The following is an 18062-nucleotide window of genomic DNA, read 5'->3' on the forward strand; positions in this document are numbered from 1 at the left end:
TAACCAATAAAAAACTAAAAAAAAGCGGTTTTAAAAAGATATCTAAAAAACCTAAAATTGGTTTCGGTTAACCGGTTATTAATAGGGGGTGTCAATCGTGTCGGATTGGTGGGTTAACGGGTTGATGGGTTTCAGGTTGGCGGGTTAGTGTGTGGAGATTTTTCAACCCTAACCCAACCCATATTTTTATTTGTGTCGGTCGTGTCGACCCATTTAAATTCATATCGTGTCCGGGACTCATTTTATATTCACATACGAATATGAGTAATATCTATTGATTTAGTAATAAATTAAAAAATATATTGCTCTTATTCATATAAAACTTGTTAATAATTTGTGATAAATTAAATTGTTTTTGTGTATTTATTTCTCAATCTTAGTTAACAAACTTATGTTAACATATTTGGCTCAAAATAAGAATAAATGGATAAAATAACCAAAGAATATACACTTAGAACTACTAAATGAAATTAGAAGTAAAAAGTAGATAAAAGTAGTGTAAAAAGAAATTAGTTTTACATTTTAAAGTTAATTGATATACGAAAAATTAAAAAAACTAATTACTTAATTTTAAAATTTAATACATCTTATCTATAAAATAAAAATATTAGCTTCTCTAAGATTGTTAAACGGGTTAACAGATCAATTCACTTTTTAACGAGTCGGGTTCGGGTTGACCTGTTTAAGAAAATGGGTTGTGTCAGCCGACCCAAAACCTATATTTTTTTCGTGTCGGGTTTCGGGTCGTGTCAAGAATTGACGCCCCTAGTTATTAACCGGGTTATGGGCCAAAATGCATAACCGGTCACTAACCGTCAGCTTTTTCTAGGTAGAAACTGGTTGGAAAGGGAGCGATCACTAACAGGTTAGAGAATCGGTTAGAAACCTATCACTAACCAGTTTTAATGTACACCTCTAGCTAACCCGATTTTAAAAACGTGAAACCAGTCATCATTTTGGCTTCACGGTAGGTTTTTCTTTTTAAATTTGATTGTAATAATAATAATAATAATAATAATAATAATAATAAACTGTTTGGTTTAGGGTTCTATTCTTCACTTCATCTTCATCTTCATCTAATCAAATCGATAGTGAAAAGATGAGCTCAGCAGCAGATGCAGATCCATCGTCTTGTTTACTCCATCAGTTACACTCTATTCTTGATTCTGATCCTTTAATGTAAGTCATCAATTCTCAATTAGGGCAAATTAATTGATTCAGTGGTTACTAAAAGTGTAATTCAATATGTAGAAACTGTAATTAGATTCATCAAGTACCAGTTACATATCGTACAAACAACTAGAGTAATTATTCTAGCTTAAAACCGTTAGGTTTAGTACTTATTTGTACGTTTAGCATGTTAATTTTATTTAGCTTTTAATTTTTTGATTATGCTTATATTTTAAAGTAGCTTATAGCTTATTTTCTATTATTTGATAAGCTCCTTTAAAGTGTTTGGATTAGCTTATATTCTACAAGTTGATTATGCGTCTTAATAAGTTGTTAAATCCACCATTGTTTAATTTGTTAGAGTAATAAGTTGCTTCAATAATTACTAATCCACCACCATTTGAGGACAAATGAGTAACTTACACTTTTACACAAATAAACTTCTTCAAATAAGCTTCTTCAAATTAGCTTATGTAAGCTAATAAGCATAAGCTTAAAAAGCTAAACCAAACACCACGTTAAGCTTATTTTGTAAAAAAAAAAAAGCTAAAAAAGCTATAAGCTTTGTTAAAAAAAAGCTAGGCCAAACACCCCCACGTAAACAAATAGAAAGAAAACATAAGTTGATCTAGTGATTTTTATTTGTAACCAGTGATGAAGTGGGATTCTTTCATCCGTGTCAGTTTGCTGCGATAAGTGACACATCAGATGATGGCATTAGGTCAATATCAGAATTGTCAGAAGCTAGTCATGCTGAGATGGCTTTTTTGTGTAAAGATCACAAACTGGGCATCTCGACGCACGTTATCCATTCGTTGTGTAATGCTGCTAAACATGTGTTTATGTATTCACTAAATCAGTATAAGTTGTTGACTGATTTACACGAGACGAAAGTGGTGTTGGATACCGAAAGTGAAGTAATGAAGCATAGCAGGATGCTTTTGCTGATGAGTTGTGATTTTGGAACCGCGTGGAATTGCAGGTAGTTCATGTTCTTTTTAATATTCAAGAAACTTTTTGAATCGAGATGGTCTGTAAATATGTTCTGTTACTAATGGGCTGATAATACTTTGCAGGAAGGAAGTTGTTTCAAAGAAGCAAGACGCTATGTTATATTTTGATGAGCTAAAGTTATCATCTTTGGTTCTTTCGTATTCACCAAAAAGTGAGCGAGCTTGGAGCCATAGGTGGGAAGGTAGCTCCTCTATTGGAAATAATATTTTCTGTTTCAAAATAATATTTTTTACTTCCAGTTATCTTTATCCAGTGAAATCTTCTTGTTAATGAAATTTTGAAATTAGTTTTTGTATTAGGATTCAATTTGTTGTTTTATTATTATTGTTGTAGGGTTATAGTATAATGCACTCATTATACTAGTGTAGAAAATATATTCATGGTGATTTGGAGTAATCAACACCTAAAGATCTAGTTTTTGTCTATATGAGAAATAGCTAATGCTTATAAAAGCTGAAAAATTCTTTGTATGTTTTCCGTATTTCTGTAATCTTTATAAATTTTGTGAGTTTGTAACAGGCGATGGGTGATTAAGATGATAGCTGACAAATGTATAAATCTTGAAGAAGTTTTAAAAAGCGAATCTGAATTAGCCAAAAGAATAGCAGAGGTTAAGTCTCACTTTGGAAAATATGATGATTTATATGTTGAACTTGTTTCGATTCATCTTATCTATCATGGACTAGATGGTCCAGTCATCACTCCCTGATCCTGTTGACTTTAATTTGCAGAAGTCAAAGATGAACTATCGTGCATGGAATCATCGTTGCTGGTTAGTTTCTTACATGACCAAAAGTCAGGTGTGAACTTAACACTTCTTTGTCTATTAATCTCTCTTTTTTATGTTTTCTGTTTATAATGATTTTGTGAGTGTTAATAGGTTTTTCTTGGTTCTTTTTTCAGATAGTTGATGAGTTAATTAACAATCGAGATTGGGCTGGATTACATGTTGCTGATAACTCTTGCTTTCACTATCGAACAGTAAGTTTAAGTTTCGACTATCGATGACTATTGATGTATTTATTTTAGATTGATTTTGGTTTTGAGTGACTGAAATTTTAACTGATTGGGCAGCGGTTGATGAGCAGGACGTTAGAAGATTCATGGTATAAACAAGAATTAAAAGAAAGCCCGTCACATAATACAGAAGTACATCAACTTTGGAAGGTGCTGTCATATTCATAATTCCATGAATCTATTGCATCTATATATCATTAACAATTTGTACAAAGACAGGAAGAGCTTATCTGGAGTGAAACACTAATCAAGCGTTACATAGGAAGAGAGGTATGTACATCTGTTTTCCATTCTTTTGTTATCATTTAACAAAGTTTGACTAATTTGACTTAAAATAATAAATGAGGTATATGTTTGTGTTTCAGGCACTATGGCTTTATCGTCGTTTTCTCTCAGTTTTCTGGATTAAACATTTTGCAGTTCGTATGGGTGGGACCCATGTTGATTTGTTTTTGGATAATGAATTACTACTCTTTCGCTCATGTACAGTTATTCCGGATAATGTTTTTGACGATTATGAATCACAAGCAATGTTTGCAGCTACTTATATGGTGTGGTTGATCAAGGTAACATCAACTTTCTTTAATTTCAATACGGGTAAAAAAATCAAATGGGTTCGTGTTGAAACGGGTCAAACCAAGTTTGGGTTTGGCTGACCTATTCGTATTGAACCATTTATAAAGGGGTTAAAGTCATATACTGTATATTTTTGTTTATTAGCAAATGGATGAACTTAAAAGTGTGGAGATTCAAGAAAAGGTGGGAGAAGAAATTGAAGAAGTTTTGAAGAAGGTATGCCCCGATAAGGCTTTTCTTTGGGATCTTGTGAGGATGAAAAGTCAAAGGCAGTAATTTGTTTTTGAAACTTTTAGCTTTGTTAAGTGTGACGTGAATTTGTTCATTATTTATCTCGGACTAAATGTAAAGTAAATTTATTTGACCCTTAAGTTATTATTAGACTCATTTGACCCGTTCGACCCATGTGTCATGTTTCTTTTTAGCTATTCAACCCATTTGACTTTGTTTAGCCCGTTCGTTTTTTTCGAGCTAAAGAGCTTATCTATTTGTGAAGTGAGTTTTTAAACAAAGCACTAAAGCAGCACAATAGCATCTGATTATTTATTTAATTCTTTTTTTTGTGTGTGTTATTAAGAGAAAGGTAAGTGGGTAACAAGCTACGTCTTGTATAACCTGTGTCATTAATTTACACAGGGCCTTGTGTAAATTAAAATTTTCTTTTATTAAGTAAGAGACCTGGCAATTTTAAAGTGAGCAAAAATGGAGCCAAAGTGCGGGTTTGACTACTAATCTCTCTTTTGAAAACGTGAAATTGCAACTCTCTAATTTGCTTCTAAACTAAATCATTTCTCTTTATAATCACAAAACTTGAATCCTCACTGTTTGAAACGATAAAACCTTGATTAACCGTTGAACTTGAACCCTCACTTAGATTTGCATAGTCGCACATGGATGGAGGATAAACAGTATATAAATTTGGCTGAGATGTAAAGATTGATGAGAAAAATGAGAAATTTTCTGAAAAGTAAGAAGTGCTTTTCATGAACTTTTTCTTTTGAATTATTCTTGCCTCTTTAGCTCTCAAGATGAGTCTGCTCTAGGTATTCAAAGCTCCCTTAGTCGTTAAGATAACATAAACAAGTTATAAAACTACTTAGTATATTGGCATTTTATCAAATGAACACAAAAGATGACTAGGTGTTTTGATGTCATGAACCTTTATGATTAAAGAAAGTTTGATCTGTACTTTCTGTTTCCAAATACACAAGGAGGTGTTGCATGTCAAATCAGTGGTCTTTCGAAGATTTTTTTTATTCGCTTATTAGTTATTATTGGATTTCTTGTATGTAAATCTAACTAATTAAGCATAATTTGGGTTGAAAGTGTAAATTAACAACATACTTAAACAAACCAACTATACAATTCAAGAGATTAGTTATTGGTCCACTTAATGTCATAGTAAATGACTTTAGAATCTATCAACCCCATATAAGATATTGAAATAACCTCCTTTCCTTTGAGTTTCTCGAAGACATGCTTGGCCACAACTGCGAAGATATCTCTATGGTAGTTCTGTCATACCAAAAATTGCCAAACGGCTATAATTATGAGAAATCGTGTTAAATTGCTTGAACTATTGTAATTATGCCAAATATCGCTTGAACGATTATGATTGAGAAATCTTCAAAAATTGCGTGAATCGACAAATTTTGTTATGCTAAATTTGATTGATTATAGAACTAATGCTTGGGTCGAGGGTTAGTCGATTGTGATTCTAATTATTGTAGATTCTGAATCAGTTGATTCGTCTCGCGATGCTTAATGGCGCCACGCCAAGTCAAGTCAACAATGAACTTCTTTATCTAAGGTGTCTTATTTGCTGCTTTAGATGTTGCAATACATTAAAACTCCATAGTGAACTAGACACTCACCCTTCATTGTTGTGATGATTGGGAAACCATGAATCAATTAATAAGTCCATATATTAAACTTTTCTCATATGACAATTTAAATCCCTAAAGTTTGGTACCGTCGATACTGAATCGCTACCAAATGTTTGAGTTTCTGGATCGGTACTGGTACGGTACTGGTATTTCCCGAAATTTGACATTCATTACCGGTACCAAGAATTGGTGATTTTCGGGATCGGTATTTTCGGTATCGGTATGGTACCATGCTCATCCCTAGTGTCATTCACTTGCGTTTTTGACATCAAAACCTTATTTTATAGAGTTTAACGCTCCTTCGAATAAATGTTTCAAATTTTCACATTAAATAAATTTAATTCAACAAAACTTTTGGTTAAAGTTATACTATCATCCCTGCTCATAACTAATGATAATATATATGAGAAAAGGGAGTAAAAGGCAATTCAATATTATGGAAGAAAAACATAGAAACGCAAAAGCTTAAAGAGGAAAAAACATAAACACAAAAGCTTAAAGAGGTAGGGTCACATTTGATATATGGGATGAAAAGAGAAATAGAAACACAAAAAGCGGTAGGGTCATATTTAATATATGGGGTGAATAGACTCAGAGAGTAGAAAAACAAAAGAATATGCATGTAGATTGTAGGGTCATATTTGTTTGTTTGTTTGTTTTAACATAGGGTCATATTCAAGAGAGACAAAATTATTGGGTGAAAATGCAATACAACGTCAAACAGATCAAACGATTTAAAACAAAGCATTTACCAGATGGTTTTGGTATCCCCTATGTGGTAAGAAACATGGATTCAATCCCACACTAAAATACTATGGGAATTTATCAATCGTTGAACAAAATTAAAAAATTTACTAAATATAAGATTAGCTTCTTAGTTTTGTGATTTTGAATCCAAAAATTAGTAGTATTCAAGCAGAAATATGTAAATAATCAAGAGCTGATATCACTGATAAGTGATGGCAATTTAGTTGACTAAAAGACCAAGATACGTATGAGACTATACGTAGCTGCCATTTAGTGGTGAGAATATTAAAAAATACTTAACTACACTTCTATTAACACAAATTTTAATCATATTTAAGGGTCGTCACCTATCAAAGGCAAGAGCTCTTTTCTTCACATCACCCGGCCACAAGCGGCCCTTCCTCTTCTCTCACATTTATTTGCTCATGTATACAGATTTCAACGCTTCTCTATTTTCACCACATAAACTCACCCGTCCCCCTTCCTACTTCTCTTTCCTAGTTTGGGTGTGTTCCACCAACGACAAATGGCCTAATCACTAATAATACACTAAATAAAATATATGTGCTTTTAGAGTAAACTATTTTTTTAACTAAAATTTGAAAATAATGATTTAAATAATGTTAAAAAAAACAAAGAGGTGGGCAAATAAACCGGTTTAAAACTTATTATGTAAAAACCGGTGTGGAACTGATTGAGACCAGATGCTCGGAACCGGTTTGTAATTTTATCCACCAAAACCGATTCCAAACCGGTTAATCGAAACCGGGCAAACCGTTTAAAACACGAAGCGTAACCGTTCGTAACCTGATAAAGAAACTTGTTTCAACCGTAATCGAAACCGATCATAAAATGATTTTGACTTTATTGACCTAACAATACAGGTTTCAACCCAAACTAGTTTTGAGTTTTAATCCGATATTTATGTACATACATTCTCCCAATTGAATATTAAAAAAAAGTTGTTTTTTGAGTTCCAAAATTTGATTACTTTCAAATATTCTTTCCACACTTCTCCATCTAATTAACCAAACCTTACTTTATATTAATCCCTTTCACTCCACTCCTCTCCGAGGAGTTTCTCACGGCAGCAAACAATGACCTCCGACCACCACCGCCACCCAATCCGTCCACCACCACCGTCAACCTACCACCCCCACAACCACCATTACTACCCTCACTCCTCCTCAGCCTCCATCAAAGGCTGCTGCTGCTGCCTCTTCCTCTTATTCTCCTTCCTCGCCCTCGTCCTCATCGCCGTCATCCTCGTCATCTTATTCGCCGTCAAACCCAAAAAACCCGACTTCAACCTCCAACAAGTCAGCGTCCAGTACATCAACCTGGCCACAAACCCAGCTCCTTCAGCCGCCTCATTATCCTTCGCCATCCGCATGCTCTTCACTGCCAAAAACGACAACAAAGTTGGCATCAAGTACGAAGCTTCCACGTTCAATATCATGTACCGTGGGATACCTTTAGGTCGAGGGACCGTACCCGGGTTTTACCAACCTGCCCATAGCGTCAGGCAGGTGCAGACCACGGTGACCGTGGACCGGGTTAACTTGATGCAAGCGGATGCTGCGGATTTGATCAAGGATGTTTCGCTTTATGATCGGGTTGAGCTTCGGATCATGGGGGATGTCCGGGCTAAGATTCGGATCGTTGGGTTATCTTCACCCGCTGTGCAGGTTAGCGTTACCTTTGTTGCTTTGTGGTAAAGTTAATCTAACTTACGCTTTTTGCTAATGTACGCAATTAGGATGATATGTTGGTTACATAATTGCTAATTTGACAAATAGCAATTGAAGTACCGTAACGTTTAGGGGTATATCTTAACGCTCACAGCGTTAAAGCTGAGTTGGTAAGGGTTAATGAGTGACATACCACTCCATGTAAGGTGAGTTAAAATGTTAGTGAGTTTTAGATTTCTCAACACACACCATCATAATTTAAGAATCAACTTACATTAAATAAAGAGTGGTAAAAGAGGTGGAGTGTAATGATGTAAAGTAAATAACGTGATGACTACGTGGAGATAAGGAGCATAAATGTATAGCCGATGGTTTAACTTAATAATTTTATTACCCTTCAAGGTCATTGTTTTAATGATTAATTAAAAAGAAGTATTAGTAATAATTACTTAATTGATAAGATTAGCATAAGATCCGAGACATATAAAATATAATATAAACTTATTTGTGTAATGTAGGTATATATTTTCTGTTTTCCTGGATAAAGGTAAAACTTAGCTGCCTTAGTGGTATTGGTGTTTTGTGTATATAAATAGGATCGGCTCGGGCATAGGGCAATGTGAGCGACCGTTCAGGATGCTTAATTTTTCGGAAACAAATTTATATATATATATATATGTATTTCTATGAAAAAGAAATATGTATGTATAATGTTTTACTCTAATTACAAAATAATTAGGTTGGTCTAGTGGTAAAGGGATATGAATTCCAATCAAAAGTTTGCAATTTTTACTCTCACTTGAGACATTTTTAAATTTATTTTTATGCACAATCTAAATCATAACCAAGTAAGTCCATTTAAAATTTAATTATTTAAACCAAACAAATAACCCATTTACATAAAGCCTAATTTTTTTTTTCTTATAATATTTCTTTACTCGTTAGAGTTTACAAGCCTTTTTATTTCGTTATTTTTTTTTTTGCTTATCAAATGAAAATAATGTCCTTGAAAATTGAGTTCATCAATATTGTTTATTAATGTTAGTTGTGAGTGTTTAAGTGTAAATTTAAAAATTGACTAATAAATTTTAAACATTAATTATTTGTAATGGAACAACTAAAAAGAAAGATAGTGATTTTAGTTTTTAGTTTGCTTAATTAGTGGCAAGTCTTCTTATAACTTTGAAAAATCCATTGATAAAAAATATACAAATAATAAAGCTACACTGGTGTGTTTCAACATTAAAACCGAACCAAGCTGCCAAAGATGTTATATTGTGATATGTATCTTATTTTTTATAATCTGGTCGACTTATTTTAGCTTAAACGGACCTAGTTTCACTAGATTTTAAACATCTATACTTTTGAGGCTGAGGGGTGTGGAGCGCGAGAGGGGGCGCGTGAGCCCATGCGCTCGCGCCCCGGGGCGCGAGCACCACACCACCGAGGCGCGAGAGGGGCGCGAAAGGGGCGCGAGCACGCAGACCAAGGCGGGCGCAAGGCCAGTCACGGCTGAAAATGGGCGTAAAGTGGGCTTGGGAATGCGTGCAGAGCCGTTGTGGCTTAGAAATAGAGCCGTTGGCTCTTTAAGTTTATTAAAAAAAAAAAATTTTTCTCTATATAAACCAATATCAACCCAATATCACATACCACAACCAAAATCACATAAAATACTTACCACAACCTCAAAAAAAACCCAAAATCACCCCATCTTCCAAACCTTTTTTTAAAAACATGGCTGGAAATTGGTACCCAAACCTAGATTCAGATTACAGTTACGACGATTTATGGTCGGCACCGGACCAACCGATGTTTTATTCGGGGTCGCAACAATCATCCGGCTTTCAACCATCCAACATACAACCGTCTCCTAACTTTGTTGTTCCGGAGACACAAGAACCAGAAGGTGAAGCTGCGGGACAAAGAAGACGCGTCCACCGGAAAAAACAAGTTGCAACGGACGGGTCGGGTTCGGCTTCGACTGGAAGGACGAAACGGAAAACCACTCCGTGGTCATCGGATGAGAAGGAAGCCCTGTGTCGGGCTTGAATAGTCATTTCTGAGGATCGGCGTTGCGGTAATTGTTTTAACGTTTTTAAAAATGATTTTTAATAAAAAAGTTAAATAAAAAAATTAAATGACTTACAAATTTATTTATGCATTTTGCAGCGGACTACCAAAAGAGCAAGGTCTTTTGGACAAAGGTTAGGGAGACGTTCTATTCGCTCGTTGGGAGTACAGAGCGGAACGCCGATATGATTTCGGGTCGGTGGACCGAAATCAGAAAATTTGTCGGCTTGTTTACTAATCTGTTCAACAGGAACGCCGGTCGTATGAGACCAAGTGGCAGTGACGATTTGGCGGTTTATAATTTCACTGTCGAAGAGTGGAAGCAGGAGTGCCTGCGGAGGTATGGGACGGTGAAGACGTGGGACGATGTAAAGGTGTGGGAGAGGTTGAGAAGGTGTTCTAAGTGGGTTGAGCTGGTGGCGCCGGACCTTGATGCGGAAGTAGGGCCAAAACGGAGTAAAACTAGTTCGTCTGGAGCGTATAGCACTTCCGCCGGGTCAGATTGCCGGGTTGGATTCGACCTAAACGTTGCGGGGGAGGAAACGTCTTCACCGCCGAGGAGGCGGCCATTGGGAAGGGACGCCAGAGGGAAAAAACCGGCTGAGGGGGAAGCCGTAAACATCACCGATCTTGTTGAATCCCTCAATAAATTCAACAAAACCATGGAGGCGGTCTCTAATGACAAAAAGGAAAAAAAAAGAATGAGAGATTTGGACTTCCTTACAAGAGACTTCAGTAACCTAAATCCGGTCGACCAAATGCTGATGGAAAAACAAAAGGAACGTATCCGGAAGAGGTTGATCGAAGAAGACCAAGCCGAAGAATAAGAATAATGTTTTTTTTAGTACTTTAATTTTTTTTTAGATATTAATGTGTTTTTTTAATTAATGTGTGTTTTTTAAATAATTTATGAGTTTTTTTGATAATACGTTTTTTAATACATTTATAAAAAAATAAAAAAAAAAACCGCTCGCGCCCCCTCTCGCGCCCCTCCACACCAGGGCCCGGGGCGCGAGCACCACTACCAACACCCATCTTATCAAGTTTCTCTCTCTGCCACACGTCACAATATTATTGGCTGGAGCCCCCACTCGCGCCCCCTCTCGCGCCCCCCACACCCCCCAGCCTGATGGACTTGATGTGTTTTTATCCTTAAATATAGGAAATCCAACTCTAAACCAATTCTTGAACAACACAACTTTTTTATTATTTTCTTTCGTTTTCTTAATTTCTAAATTAAAAAAATTAGAATATTTTTTTACTTCACGAGGAATGTTTCCTGAAATACGGATTACTGTGTTGGTGGGACCACTTTCACATGACGGTAAAATGTCACCGCAATCATTGGGAGTGGGTAGCGCGTATTCTTTGACTTCATTCATGCCATCTTTTACCTTTTTTTGGTTAAATCAAATCTACGCATATATATTATTTTCTCAATAATTGAGGTAACTTACTAGTATTATGCAAATATTTTTTTTCCTTGAGGTAACATGTTATTAGTTGGAAGAAGATATTTTCCGGAAAGATAGTCTAAGTTTCTGAAGTTAATTGGTTACGGATGTCATTGTTTTAAAATTATATTCAATGTAAAAGTCTTTTAAGTAAATAAGTTATTTAAAAAAACTTAACCTTTTATGCTCTTTATTCAAAAGTAGTACTTAAAAGAAAAAAAAAGCCTACCACTTTGTTGTAATCATTTTGTAGTAGCTGAATGTTAAACTTTTGGGGAAGTAAGTTTAATAAACAAAATAAATTTTTATATATATCAAAAACTTTAGTGTTTACACGAATTTTGAATGTATTTTAAGCAGAATTCAGCTTTGTAAACTGTAAGATGTCACCTTAGTTTTCTCTAACGTGCATAATATACAAAAGCTATAAAATGGTAATTGGTAAACTGGTTGAGAAGGTTAATCCGTTACCTATTATGTTTACTTAAAAATTTGTAGATGACCTTTTGACAAATTTAACAATAGTTATTGACACAAAAATATGCCTAATGATATGATAATAACACTTTTTTAAGTGAGTTGTTTTTATCTATTCATGATGATAAACGTTGTATATTTTATTGAGTTTGAAATATTGGTTATATATATATATATATATGTACCATACACAAACATATATAATAATAATATACATATATATACATACATACAATACACACACGGCACATATACATCGCCCCTTTCTCCAGGTGATAAGAACAATCCACCCCCGCCCAAATCGCCCCAAAAATCGCCCACGGGGACGGTGTTGTCGCCCCTTTCGCCCCTTTCTCACTCTAATCTGTCGCCCACTACATATGGCCTTAAAGATAGTGACTTCAAGACATGGATTGTTAAAAAGTAGAACATGCCATGTTCAACATGGCAACATCAGTATATTTAATTTTGTTTGAAATCAGTTTGTTATTCTCTTTTCAAAATTTTAAATTTAACACGTAATCCAGTTTTTCTATTACAGCATGTAATATCTAAGATTAAAATGAAAATTGAAGTATACAATTTTGTTTTCATTTCTATTTTCATTGTAAGTGAACGTAACACGTACATATGTGATATTTACAGGTATCGATTGATTGTACGATAGCGATAAGCCCAAGGAAGCAATCCCTCAGTTACAAACAGTGTGGATTTGATGGTTTGCAACTTTGACAGTCTCGAATCCAAATGTTTGCAACTAAGTGTAACCCCTAAAGGGACTGGAACACAAATTAGTGTAAGTCATCACCATTTGGAAGAAAAAAAGAGGTTTAAATTAATATTCTAATTCTTGATTTATGGAATATATTTCTTTTACATTTAAAGAAGTTGTATTATGGATCTTCTAATTTGACCCGCTATTCTTTCGTTATCAATTTTCAAGTTAAAATCAGCTATTCGTTTCTAGCATAATGTATAAGATTGTATGATTTTTTTTTTCCGAAAAGGCCAGTATTTAAAAAAAAAGGAAAAAAGGCAACTAATAAGAGGTAAGAAGTACAAAGAAACGTACAACCAACTATTTTTATTTCAACTAGCAGGAAACCCGCGCGTTGCAGCTGATGCAAAGGGTTGGTGCTCAAGTAAAAATACACTTTAAGAAAACCATCTATTATTGTGAGAGTAACCCATCCCTATTAATTCATAGGAAAATCGGGTTAATTCTTGCTCTCTAATAAAATCTTCTGACCCATTCTTGAAAAACACGGTTCGACACGTAACCCGTTAATAAAATGGTTCTCTTAATTCTTCTTTATTCATGTTGTAAAAAATGGATGGATTTATTTTGTATTTTGGTTTTTAATTTGGTTCTTACTAATAGTTGAAGGTCTTGTTTTGGTAATTTGAAAAAAAAAGTCAAAAGTTACTTAAAAAGTTGCATCTTTAACCTTTAAAAGACTTGTACCCGATGCAGCTATGATTTGTACATTATGCTATGCAACTCGATATTCAATAAAGTTAACATTGAAACATTGACAAAAATAAGCACGTCGTAATGGCATGTTTGATTTTTTTTTTTCAAAACGTAGTTTATTAAAAGATATATGAGGAAAACAAAATAAAATAGAAATTGAGGAATATATGGATAAACATTAGTGGGTGGAAAAGTAAATATTGTTTAAATTTACATAAATTGAGTAAAGTTGAGGGGTAAAAAATTTAAGTATGATATAAACAATAAACTCATTGAGTGATTGTATTTGGCTAAATACCATATTACCCTCTTAACCAACTTAAGACATGCAATAAGGCTAGTATAATGTAGGGCTGTTCACGAACCGAACCGAACGCGGGCATGCTCATACTTGGTTTGGTTTGAAAGCGAGCCGAACCGAGCGGATTGAATTTAAAGAAACGAGCGATATCTTTATGCTTGAACTTGGTTTGGTTTTGAAACGAGCGGCTTGGTTCGGTTTGGTTTTGCTTGATTTCGTACAAAGTTTCCAATTTTAAATTTCTAAAACTTCAAATATCATTAATTCAAGACTTTTAACTCTAAATTGTCTAAACTTTCACCTTTAAAATGTATAAAACTCATAGTTAACAACAAAACATATATAAAACGAGTGGTTATGGTTTAAATTTGAACTTTGAATTCAAAACAAAAGAGGAAAATTTTAAAAACTTTAAAAAATAGTATACTTATATATATATATATATACATAAAGATTATATATAAAACTAATAAATAAAAAATAATTCGAGCAAAACGAACCGAACCAAACCGAGCGAGGCTTTGCTCGTGCTTGGATTGCTTTTAAACCGAACCGATCCGAACGGCTTACTTCCAAACCGAGCCGAAATCGAACGAGCATTTTTCGAGCAAAATTCAAACGAACGACAAACGAACGACGAGCGGTTTAGATAGCCCTAGTACAATGAGCAACAATAATTGCTGCTCTTAACTTGTAGCTTTCAATTACTGTTAAAAGGTTTAATAAAATATCTTGTGAGTGGATTGATCAGTAAGATGAAAATCATGAAGCAGAGCCCATAATAATTATTCTTTAGCCCATGAAAAAAATTTAAGCCCAGGTACTCTAGGTTAAACAACTAACTCTTAACTTATCTATATCTATATCCATATATACTTTATATAATACATGGTATATTAGCAAATTAAGAAACTCATTTTTTAATATCTTTAAAAATGAATAAACATATGATACAATCTAATACCTATAATGTATCTAGGATAAGAGTAAACATGTCTAATAAAAAAAATCAAATATGGTTAACTTTAATTATTAAATAATAGTTATAACATTGCCTCTTTAATTTTACTCAACTTTTGTAATTCTAAAAAAATATTCGCATGTTTATCTCCTCATCTTTAATCCTTTACTTGATAACTTTATTTCTTTTCTAAATTTCTTCCATATTTTTAAATTTATTATGTTTTAAACAAAATACAAACATACTTTATAAGGGGATGTTTTCGAACCATGTGGCAATAATTTTGTGAGAACATCTAGATGTCTCGGGTCGATTCTAACAAGTGTATGCCACTTAATATAAAAGAAAACGTAATGTACTAAGATTCGAATTCGGGTAAGGAGAGGTTGGTAAGTATTATAACCATTTGATAGAGACATTGATGCTATCTAATGGCCGTTAAAAAAGAAAAAAAATTATGCACATAATATTGTTTTTCTGTTGTATAATTAATCATGTATTATTCATTGATTGCTCATATTTATTAAATGAGTTATTTTTAAAATAGAGTTAATCGGTTCGTAATGAAAGATCTTTTCCATCAAGATCATAAAAAAGAAAAATCAAACATATTTTCCATGACTAAGGGGCTGTTTGGGATTCCTTATTTTTGCTCCTTATAGCTTATAATTTATGGGTTATAAATTATAAGGTGTTTGAAAAAGTTAGGTTTTGTGAGTGTATAAAGTATAAGTTACAACATTGTAACTTATACATTATGCCTTAAATAAGGTATAAAGAGGTCAAATAATGAATCCCAAACACCCCCTAAGATAAGAATATATCACCAATGAATACACCTTAATTTTCAACATCAACTAGAAAGGTTTTGTCTTAATTTGTAATTTCTTATATTTTTAATGAACAACAAAGGGGGTGGATCCTCCTAACAATTAAACAGATCACTAATGTGATGATCTAGCTAGCACACCCGTTTAAAAGGAAACTCACAATCAGAAAACCTCATGTTTAATATGGAGCAAATTAATTCAAATGAGATTCAAACTCACATTCTTTTATAAAAAAATTCATGTGACCAGTCTACCATTGAAGATTTCAACTAATCAATCTTCGTAGTGTATCTTTGTTATTTTTATATTCATAAATTTTTTTTTGCGAAACTTTTATCCACTTATTAATAATAAATTATAAATAAGCAAATTAGTGATTACATCGAAACAAAAATTTTATACATCTAACTTTATATTCTTGTAAGTAAAACTTGATTTAAAGTTCATTAATTTGTGTCAAGTTTACTTAAAGTTGTCGATTTGGTTAGATACAAAAAAACTTTGGTCGCAAGATATTCCTAAATTCTAATTGCCCAAATATATCAACGAATTTTGGAATATAATCTTGATTTATCTGTTGTATCGTTTAATCTTTTAGATATTAATTTTTTGCTGATAAATATAAATATGGAAGTGGGAGTTGGAAGTCTTTTTAGCTTTGATCAAGCTTTGTTACAAACATGGAGATTGTGTTTCGTGTCTAGAAGTAATGAGTTATGGTCTTATGGATGCATCTAGAGGTGAAAAAAAAAACCGGTCCCGAAAAAAATATCCGGAACCGGTTTTTTTTATGCCCGGGTATTCTATACCCGAAACCGGAACCGACCCTACCCGTAGGGTATCGATAGGGTATGCATTTTGAGGTCAATACCCGTACCCGTAACCGTACCCGATTTATACCCGTAAATACCCGGACCCGGTCATACCCTATACCCGATACCCGGTTATACCCAATACCCGATACCAATTTTCTAATACCCGGAATTATACAAAAACAGTATATTTTTATGTTTACTTCACAACTTTTATGTTTAAGTTTTTGTAAAATGCATATTCCTAAGTAATTAATTTGTAATTAAGTGGATTTATGGTTTTTGTAATATCGTTTAATTATATTTATAAATTGCAAAACAAATTTAAATTTTAAACAAATTAAAAAATATATAAAAAAATTAAAAATTCAAAACCGGGCATCAATACCCGGTCGTACCCGGTTCCAATACCCGAACCCGATCATACCCTACCCGAGTACATAGGGTTGAGTTTTTCTCCTCAATACCCTACCCGAACCCTACCCGATTTCTCTCAATACCCGATTTTTCAATACCCGATCATACCCGAAAGCGGTTCCATACCCGAACCCGGGTATTAGAAAAAACCCGATTTATGCACCTCTAGATGCATCTCATTAAAATTTTCAATTGTGATAAAGTTGGGTTATTGATCGGGGGACGGGTAATTTGTGGGTCCAAAATAAGTGCATCCACAACACTAGAACTCTTCAAACCGTTACCTCATATTTCAATTTTTCTTAAAAACCCTCACTTTCTTTTATAGCTTCAAACCTCTACAAAACACATTAACACGTTATTGAGTATGTATGTACGCACACACATTCACGCACATGTGTGTGTGAGAGAGAGAGAAAGGAGGGGCGTGGAGACTCTCCCGTCCGTCTTCTAGTCCGGCCCATAGACTTTCCCCCACATCACTACCCCCGCAGACAAACGGCACCCATAACACAGTCACGTTGTGGATGCTCTAACAATCGTTTCAAACTGAACAGAGTGGAATCATATCGGAAACCCTCTTGAAATTTAAAATTTCTAACGGATCACATATGGCTTCATAAAACTTAACAAAAAATTCTAATAATAATAAAAAAGATTTGGCGTGGTCCGTTGGTAGGTTTAAGAAACCACTATATTAACCAATAACCATCTTATCCATGCTTTGATTATTTGTAAATTTACAAAGAATATGGATAGAATATATTGTTTTAATCGTTAATTAATACTTAAGACAGTATATTTATTTAATGCTTTAAAGAATATTTTTTGATAAACATGTGTATATTTATCAATATATGCACGATAAAATCAATAAAACCTTATAATATATGTACATACGGTTGAGTCATCTGCATTATACTTTCATTATCATGTTGTTAGATACATTTTCCTTAATATTTAATTAAGCAATTAGTTTTCAACTTCAAATACCATGTTCTTAACTCTTAAGCAAACTTATTAGACCAATATCACCTTGTTCCACACGCTATCATATTCAAACACTTGAACAAAAGCTTACACATATGTATCTCACATCTCAGTTAAGTCTTTGATAATTTACAAAACCTAATAACATAATATAACTTAAAGCACTTAATGCAAC

At 33.7% G+C, this 18062-nt stretch overlaps 2 protein-coding genes across 2 annotated transcripts; both read left to right on the forward strand.

The window, feature by feature from the left end:
- The first annotated feature begins 1812 nt into the window (after positions 1-1812).
- On the forward strand, positions 1813-4071 carry LOC143610285 (uncharacterized). Its single transcript, XM_077084806.1, has 9 exons — positions 1813-2152; positions 2247-2357; positions 2704-2794; positions 2916-2984; positions 3088-3165; positions 3259-3351; positions 3421-3471; positions 3567-3767; positions 3922-4071. Exons 1-9 carry the CDS (start codon positions 1929-1931, stop codon positions 4051-4053), a joined length of 1050 nt encoding a protein of 349 aa, XP_076940921.1. The 5' UTR covers positions 1813-1928; the 3' UTR covers positions 4054-4071.
- Positions 4072-7401: 3330 nt separating this feature from the next.
- Positions 7402-13042, forward strand: LOC143610292 (uncharacterized). Its single transcript, XM_077084812.1, has 2 exons — positions 7402-8098; positions 12748-13042. The coding sequence occupies exons 1-2, from the start codon at positions 7508-7510 to the stop codon at positions 12832-12834; spliced, it is 678 nt and encodes a 225-aa protein (XP_076940927.1). The 5' UTR covers positions 7402-7507; the 3' UTR covers positions 12835-13042.
- The last annotated feature ends 5020 nt before the right edge of the window (positions 13043-18062 follow it).

The sequence above is a fragment of the Bidens hawaiensis genome, unplaced genomic scaffold, assembly GCF_021521415.1.
Source record: "Bidens hawaiensis isolate Kalapana, Puna unplaced genomic scaffold, B.hawaiensis_p1.1 tig00025577_1, whole genome shotgun sequence".
Classification (NCBI taxonomy): domain Eukaryota; kingdom Viridiplantae; phylum Streptophyta; class Magnoliopsida; order Asterales; family Asteraceae; genus Bidens; species Bidens hawaiensis.

What these genes read in the sequence shown, in the direction of transcription:
- LOC143610285 (XM_077084806.1), top strand. Translation starts at nt 1,929, where the DNA reads ATGGCTTTTTTGTGTAAAGATCACAAACTGGGCATCTCGACGCACGTT. An exon ending in TAGCCAAAAGAATAGCAGAG is followed by an intron (nt 2,795 to 2,915) that starts GTTAAGTCTCAC and finishes TTTAATTTGCAG; the next exon opens with AAGTCAAAGATGAACTATCG. An exon ending in CTTGCTTTCACTATCGAACA is followed by an intron (nt 3,166 to 3,258) that starts GTAAGTTTAAGT and finishes CTGATTGGGCAG; the next exon opens with CGGTTGATGAGCAGGACGTT.
- LOC143610292 (XM_077084812.1), top strand. Translation starts at nt 7,508, where the DNA reads ATGACCTCCGACCACCACCGCCACCCAATCCGTCCACCACCACCGTCA. An exon ending in TATCTTCACCCGCTGTGCAG is followed by an intron (nt 8,099 to 12,747) that starts GTTAGCGTTACC and finishes TGATATTTACAG; the next exon opens with GTATCGATTGATTGTACGAT.